This window comes from Propithecus coquereli, unplaced genomic scaffold, assembly GCF_000956105.1.
Source record: "Propithecus coquereli isolate 6110/MARCELLA unplaced genomic scaffold, Pcoq_1.0 Scaffold30, whole genome shotgun sequence".
Lineage (NCBI taxonomy): Eukaryota > Metazoa > Chordata > Mammalia > Primates > Indriidae > Propithecus > Propithecus coquereli.
The window spans coordinates 5,423,698-5,432,351 of record NW_012148619.1 but is presented as its reverse complement, the minus strand read 5'-3'; the positions used below and the strand labels follow the sequence as shown (position 1 = coordinate 5,432,351).

General features: G+C 34.2%; 1 protein-coding gene across 2 annotated transcripts in view; it reads left to right on the top strand.

Moving 5' to 3' along the window:
* The window catches only part of ELP4 (elongator acetyltransferase complex subunit 4), a 297,140-nt gene that overhangs the window by 31,125 nt on the left and 257,361 nt on the right, over positions 1-8,654 (top strand). For both annotated transcript variants that reach the window (XM_012649655.1, XM_012649656.1), the window contains exon 3: positions 5,083-5,204. In XM_012649655.1, the coding sequence (XP_012505109.1) occupies positions 5,083-5,204 (122 nt within the window). The remainder of the gene's footprint in view (positions 1-5,082; positions 5,205-8,654) is intronic.

The following is an 8,654-nucleotide window of genomic DNA, read 5'->3' as shown; positions in this document are numbered from 1 at the left end:
GGTAGAATGTATAACTTACATCAGATTCTCAAAGTCGTCTGAAACTCCAAAAAGAAAAGACTAAGAACAACTAAAGTAGAAAGAAAATCTAAAGTCTAGGCTTATCAGTATTTTAGGAATAGATAAAAGAAAATAAGCTCATGAAAGAGGTTAAGAACATAGCCTCTGGAATCTGACTGCCTAGATTCAAATTATGTCTCTAAATACATGAATATAGCTATTTACTAGCTATATAACGTTAGGTATGCTGCTTACCCTCCCTGTGCCTCAGTTTCCTATCTGTAAGGTAGGAATTAATACCATTTATCACACAATGTTATGAGGATTAAATAAACTAATGCATAAGAAGCACATTACAGTGTTTAGCGTATAGTTAGTGCTCAGTAATCAGTAAGGTTAGATATTTTTTATTTTTAATAGAATGTTACGTACCCCAGAATTGGTGACTATAGCCCACAATGAGAAAAATAGGACAAAGGCTTAAATTCCCCCTTTCCTGAAATTGCGGTTAGACACCTCCTTGCAGGCCCAAAGAACTAGCACAGGTACTTCCTCGTAACTCTACCACCATCACTACCATTACCAGGCAATGTAAGTCTAGGGTTAGAGAGAGCAGGAGTACAATGTTTATGGAAAAAAGTGAGGCAAGTGAGGGAGTACAACTCCAAGGGCATCAGTCATAGACACCAAGGGTGCTTGCAAGAAGCAAAGACTGGTATTCTTGTTTCCCAGTTGTTTGCTTGCTAAACTCCAGAACCTGTAGTAAGCCCATCTGAGTGAGTGGTGCAGGATGAGAGAGTTATTGAAAAGCCCACCTTGTATCTCCTAGAGTTTGTCGGCATTCTCAAACATTGAGACTGTTTCCTGTTTCTAATGTAGAAAGAGGGAGGCCTGCTGGAATAGATTGTGTAAATACAGCTGGAATAATAATGATAGCGATAGCTAACATTTCCAAAGAAGAGATTAAATATGAATTACTGATCAGCCCCCAAAACACTAGATTATGCCTCTTTGAGTGCTTTTTCAATGACAGATGGACCAGTATGAAGCAGGGTACTACCCAGGAAAACCACACTTAACCACGTACATGGAAACCACCACAGCTTCATAGACTACAAGCAGCAGGCTTAAATACACCAGGTCAGAGGAAGGCTAGGGACATCTCCATATCTGTGCTCAACAAGCAATTTTGTAAGCTGATCTCTGCCACTTCTCTTCTTTTTCTCTGCTTTTCCAATAACAGGAACTGGGACTTGAGGAGTACTTGAGGGAAAAGGTATTTTAGAACTTCTATCCTCACCCTCCCTGCCCCTCTAAGTCTTTCAAGCCATGAGCCTTAGTCTGTGCTGAAGGAGAGGGAAAGTTTTGTATTGAATAGTATAAAAAAGTTAACTATTATACTATCGAAAAGTATAATAAAGTTATAAACTTGACTGTTTTAAGTTTTCATAACTGAAACCGGTGTGTCTCTTAGGTCTCTTTCTCTTCAAGCTAAGTATTCCCCACTTTTCATGTCCCAAGCATTTAACTCCCTTCACAATCCTGGCCACTTTCTTTTGAAAATGCCTTAGTTTGCATAAGTCCCCAAACCAAACATACCTTTGGCAGTCTGGTCAGAATAGAACAGGACAGTGTCTTTGTCAGCCTAGGAGTTAAACTGTTACTTCAGGACAAAATTACATTTGCTTTTTGGCAGTTCTATCACATCATTATCATTTTTACTGGCCCAGGGTTATGGGGGTTCTCTAAATAGATTAATTAAATGCTTATTGTGCAACCTCAAAATTTGTTTCACAAAATTGGTAATTTTCAGCTTGATGACTTTAGTGTTTTTGCTAATCCCTAAGTAGGTGATCTTCTTCCTATTAGTTTGTCCTCCCTCATAGGCCTCGTTGAGAAAACAGAAGTGTTAACTGTTATAGAATGTGTGTGTATGTATGTGTGCATAAGAAGATGTGTTTTCAGCCATACCACAGTAGATGTGGCTGACTTACAAGATAAGTTTTTGTTTGTTCTTCCCTTAATTAATTCTACAAATATTTAGTATATGTATACTATGTGTCCAGCACTAGGGATGTAATAATAAGATACATTTTCTGCCACAAGAATCTTTTAGCTTTGTGGAGAAATTTCAGTGATGTGTATTAAATGTTACTATAGGGCTAAGCGGGTACTCCAGAGCTCGCTGATTATCTCACCCAACCTTGAGGAAAGCTTCTCAAAGATGGTGCTAACTAATCTGGTTCTGGAAAGATTCAAGTGGATTCATTAGCCAAAGTGGTGAAGGGATTTATGCAAGGGTCCTAAGGCAGGAAGCTGTATGGCTGGTGCAGGTAAATAAATTGCTGTGCCTGGACTGTGTATCCTATGGAAGGGAAGTGTTGCGAAAGAAGGCAGCACAAGATCTGTAGAGGCTTATATGCCTTACTTTTTGGGTGCTTTTCTCCTGAGAGCAATGAAAAGCCATTTATAAGTTTTAAAACGGGGGAATGACAAGTATAGATTTCCTCTTTAGAAAAAACAATTTTTGAGTAGTGTGGGACACAAACTGGAGGGGAACAAGACTGGAAATACAGGAGCCAATTGGGAGGCTGATGGTGAGAAAGTAAGGGTGAATTGAACTAAGTTATTGATAGTAAAGAAGGAAAGAAGTTGACGGATTGTAAAGATTTTAGGAGGTTGAAGCCGCAGGACTTGGTGATTAGTTGTGTAAAGGCAAGGGAAGAGCTGAAGTTGAAAAGAATAATAGCTAACACTAACTGTTGATCCCTAAACAATGTGCAAGACACCTATCTAAGTACTTTGTCTTTGCCACAGTCTTATAAGGTAGGTATAATTTTATCAATCCTATATTACAGCTGAAGAAACTCAAGCCCAGAGCAAATGGTTGAGTAACTTGTCCAATTAGCATTTTACCACTAGAAGATTAGCAGCAAGGAAGGGGGAAAAAATATGGTTTCCCTTTTGGACACATTAATCGTGAAATTCTGTTGGCACATCTCAGTGAAGATAAGATGACATAAAATATGTATATAAAGTACTAGGTACCATGCCTGGTTAATAGTAAGGATTCAAATAAATAGCAATTATGTTGATGTCTGGATCTTAGTACAGAGAAAGCAGGCCAGAGATAAAGATTTGGGCATCATACAGTAGAGACAGTAATGAAGCTTTGAGTGTGGATAAGATCATGAGGGATATGACTGGGGGAGTATGAAAAAAAGTCAGAACTGGCTGGGTGTGGTGCCTTACACCTGTAATCCCAGCACTTTGGGAGACCAAGGCACGGAGATCACTTGAGGCCAGGAGTTTGAGACCAGCCTGGTTCACATAGTGAGACCCCATCTCTATAAAAAAAGAAAAAAATTAGCTGGGCATGGTGGCATGCACCTGTAGTCCCAGCTACTCAGGAAGCTGAAGCGGGAGGATCATTTGAGCCCAGGAATTTGAGGCTGCACTGAACTATGATCCTGCCACTGTACTCCAGCCTAGCAGGCTGGGAGACAGAGCAAGACCCTGACTCTAAAACAAACAAACAAACAAAAAAACACAACAATAACAACAGAAAAACAAAACAAACACACAGAAAAAGCACTGAAAGGAAATAGAACAAAATTTTAGCAATGATTCTGTGAGGATGGTGATTGAATGTTTTAAAATTTTAATTTTCCATTTTGTAAAAATATCAGCCTTAGAAATTAAAAATTTTAGTATCAGGTTTGTTTCTTACATTATTGATTTATGATGACCTCGAACTGATTTGATAGTAATTATTTAAGGTAAAATCAATTCTTTTTTAAACATGACTGTATTTTGTTCTAAAGTTGAATGGAAGCAAATTCTTAGTTATCTAAGCATTTTTTTCCAGTGTTATAGCTGTATTAATCAATATAGCCAAAAAAGATATGATTTCTTCCTAAGGGAAATTAGGGACATTCTTAAGCAAAAACCCACAAACTTGAAATTCTTGCATGTCATGATCACTGTCTTTTAAAAGGAAACTCTGCTGTGGTTGCTGCCTGTTTTGCATTGCTTTCCAATACCTTCAAATAGCTATTTTTTAAACTGTGTCTTCTCCGGGTTTTATAATTATAGCTGCAGGAGATTTTGCACAATGATTTCCTGCCGACATTACCACAGTTCAAACTTCCTCAGGAATGTTTTCAATAGTGTGATTTTTACAAATATTAATGATGCCTATTATAAGAATTCAATTAATATTTGTTGAATAAATCAATAATGGCTACTCCCTTTTTAGACAATGCAATAAATGTACCTATGTTTCTTGTCTTTGTTGTGTTCAGACTGTTGAAGGAAAGAAAGCTGATATAAAAATGTAGGCATGTAGTTTATCAGCAATATTGAAAGAACAAAGATAATCTGAAGCTATTTTTCTTATATAATGAAATCTCAAAAATATAACACATTTTTACCTAAGAAATCTCCTGATTCGTCATTTAACCATTAAAATTCAGAAAGAAGAGGGGTAAGGGAGTAATAAAATCAAAAGGACTATTTACTGAGAAAACATTTAGTACAAATTTAGGAACCCTATCAAATTAAAATCTTCAATATTTAATTACTGTTGAATTTTAAACCCAAAACCAGATTGTGAGAGTAATACTATTTTTGCAAATTTTATAAGCATTAATTATCAGGCTACATACATGAAGTGCTTAATTATTGTGACATGAAAGAAATGAGGTGTGAGCTTACAGACTGCTTTGTGGATAATAATGGCTACGTTCGAGGTACTGAGAGAAAATGCCCTATATCTTAGTAAAGAAAAAAAAAGCCTCTGATTTCTTTGATATTATAATCACTTGTAATCCTCTTAATTTTGTGGATATCAGAGTGGTGCAGTAGTTGGAGAATGATCTTTAGAATCAGAAAGTCTTTATTAAAAGTACCTTGTTCTCATTGACTATCTTTACAAGTCTCTTAGCCTATCTAACTGTGCCTTAGAAAGATGAAATTATTGTCTCACCTCACATACTTGTTTTAAGGAAAATAATTGTAAAAACATGTGAATGTGCTTGCTATATGAGAGGATTCTGACTGTAATTTTTTTCTTTTTTACAGAAGAGGATAAATATAATATTTATTCACCTTTGCTCTTCAAGTATTTCCTGGCAGAGGGAATCATTAGTGGGCATACACTGTTGATTGCATCTGCAAAAGAAGACCCTGCTGACATTTTACAGGTATAGAATATACTAATTCAATATTGTATTTCAAACATTTCATAAAACAATATTGCTTATACATGTAAACAAGGTATATATTTGTATGTATACAAACTATATTTAACTGTATTAATAGGACCTTTTTTTAATCTCAAAAAATATCAAATTTATTTGAACTTCAAGTTTCATTTTAAATTAGTGTTGGATAATTTTTTAAACTTAAAATTTATATCAGAGGTAGAAAAATATTAATAAGTTATTAAACATGGACACTAAATAAAATTATTGGACCTGGTATTCATAAAAGTCATGTCTAATAGCAAAAAATTCTTGTTTATACTACTTACTGAAGAAAGGTGAGAAATGTCCTTTAATTCTTTACTTCTAATTATAACATTCATATTTTGACATAATTAATCTATTTTGAATCCCAACTACTACTATGCTTAAGCAGATTTTACAAACTGTAAGTCTTTCTACACTGTTCACAAAATCTGATGTAACTGTTACCTTTAAATTCCTTAAAAGAAACTTCAAATTTTAATTTTTACCTTAAGACTAATTTAGATAAAAGTTTAAGAAATCACTACAATATGAGTTAAAACAAATAATGGAATAAAAAACAAAAGTACCATCTATATAATCAGCGAATTATCTGATAAGACATTTTTAATATGTTATTTTTACATTTCTACTTAGTACAAGCAAGAATAAACTGGTTCCAAGGCACTGCAGTATTTGGCAATTTTACTGCAAGCTTTAAATCATAGTTTTATTTTAAACATTTATAAATAAATTGAAATATTCATACATATAAAAATTATTATATCTGCTAGGTAATTTCTACATAGTCATAAGAGAACTCTGAAAAAAATTAGGTGAAGAAAAATAACTGCAAAATAATTGATAATTATATTACCAGTATGCCAAAGGTATAAATCAGAAGAAAAATTCAGAAATTAGAAGTACTCATTGATTAATATTATTTCATTTTGAGAGTGCCACAAATGATTCTCTTCCATGATAAAATATTTTATTAATGTGCTATTTTTTTTTAAGCCAAAGCATACTTTTTACCTCAAAAAGGACAATTCTGACTTTTAGAATTTTTAATTCCTTTGTCCAGAACCAGGCCCCAATTTAAGCCATTATTTGAGTAGAGTTCATAATCTAAAGTCATTTTTCCACTGGATATTTTCATTTCAGTACATAGTCTGCAAAATGGCACATGAATAAATCATTGATAAGGAATTTGTAGTATAACAAATACTAATTTATAATAACTGTCAATAGATACCAACAAATGTCTATACCCAAGTATAAAAGTTACTATAATAGGTCAAAACCAACATGATTCTTTTATAGGGGTCAGACTTTGCTTATTAAATAATATTGTTATAAAATCCAAAGGACAAACCTATGTATAATTGATTTTCCTCTGGTTGCAAGGCCTATTTTTTTCAATCTTTTTTGAGTTGTTTAGTTTCTGCAGTGTTTTCTTGATGTTTTTATTTTTTTCTTTTGCTCTTTTCCCTGGCTTTAATCATCTTGACCAATTTCTGAACAATATTGCACTTGCTAGGAACAATGGAGTAAAGGCCAAAATCATTATTGTGAAGAAACTATACAGATTCTTCATGGCATATTCACAATATACTGAGCCTAAGATTTTACATCAAATGCCTTTCTAATCCACCATAGGAAAATTTTCCAGGGCAGAAGCAGGAAGGCTTATATATGCCTTTTAAAGTACAGTGTTTTATTTTTCTTTTTTGCCCCCTCCAACCTAGCTAGCTGATGTTAAATTCTAATATGTATGTGTTTGTACAGCTTGCTTTAGAGAACATTTTTTATTTCAAAACTAATGTCTGACATCTCTCCAGGTATCTTGAATTTGTACAAGTTATTACAGTATTAAAAATCTCAGTGTACTTACATGTCCTTCTTTATGTGAAAGTGTTTCAAGTTATAAATGAAACATTACCTTTTTCATCAAGTTTTTGTAAACTATCCAGTCATATATGCAAGTAATTACATTCTGCAAACATATATTCATAGAGCAATTTTATGGTGTAGGAGAAAAAATACAAAATTAGAGTAAGAAAAAATAGACTCTTAAAAAGTCTTACCGTGTTTGATCAACTTGCAAAAGTCTGACCAGATTTCTCCTTATCCCTGAAACAATTAAAAGAAACAGCACAAGATATATGAAACAACAGTTTTCAAAACATTGGGCAACAGACAATAAAGGACGGTGATTGCTGAGATATATGGAACAAAGAAGGCAAGCCCTATAATTTCCCTAGCTTACTGTGTGCAGAGTTTCCAAGCCATAGTGCAAGGAAGAGAAGAGTTCAGGATAAGACAACCGTAGGAGATAGAGCAGGGAGGTCAAGGAAATTAGTATTTACAAGATGGAATACCTGAATGGGAAGAGCTGCACATAGAGTGAATTTTGGAGATCTGCACAGGGTCTCCCTCTAGTCTTGAGATGAGTATTCATTTGTACATGCATATAAGGAAACTACCTGAGGCTAGGGAAAGAACCATCTGAAAATTTAGAAGTCACAATCCCCGGGACCAAGAATAATTTCTACTTTCACATGCCAGAATGAAAAACCTCATAATTCATGGGACATCAGATAGAGTATTTAGAAGAGTTTTATATTGGTAGTGGACAAAATTATTCCCAGATTATAAATGCTGCTCTGGTCCTGCCTAATGAAGCTTAAAAACAAGGCCTGAAATAATCAACTGTTTTCAAGTAACTGTCTCAGAACAAAGCTGAAAAATGTACAAATACAAAAATATCCAATACCTAACAGAATAAAATATTCAATGTCTGGTATCCAGTTAAAACTTAATAGGCATGCAAAAAAGCAAGAAAGTACAATTTATAATAAGGAGAAAAGTGAAAACAAAAGAGAAATGACACAGATGATAGGATTAGTAGATAACATAAGTTTTTATTATAGCTATATTCAGCTAGAAGAAAGATTGAACATGTTAAATGGAGACATAGAGAATATAGGTATAAACACAAATTGAACTTCTAGGGATGAAAACTACAGCGTCTGCAATTAAAGTCAATTAGACACTGAAAAGAAAAGATTAGTGAACTTAAAGACATAGCATTTTAAATTACCAAAAATGAAACACTGAAAATAAATTGAGGGGAAAAAAGATAATTGCATCAGTGAGCCGTAGGATAACTTAAAGTGCTGTAATATGTGATTGGACTCCTTGAAGGGAGAAGGGGTGGTACAAAAAAAACATTTGAAGGAATAAGGGATGAAAAATTTCCAAAAATAATGAAAAGTATGTACTTATAATTCTAGAGTGCATGGCAGACTTCAAGTTTAAAAATCCTGAAGAAGGCTGGGCGCGGTGGCTCACGCCTGTAATCCTAGCACTCTGGGAGGCCGAGGCGGGCGGATTGTTTGAGCTCAGGAGTTCGAAACCAGCCTG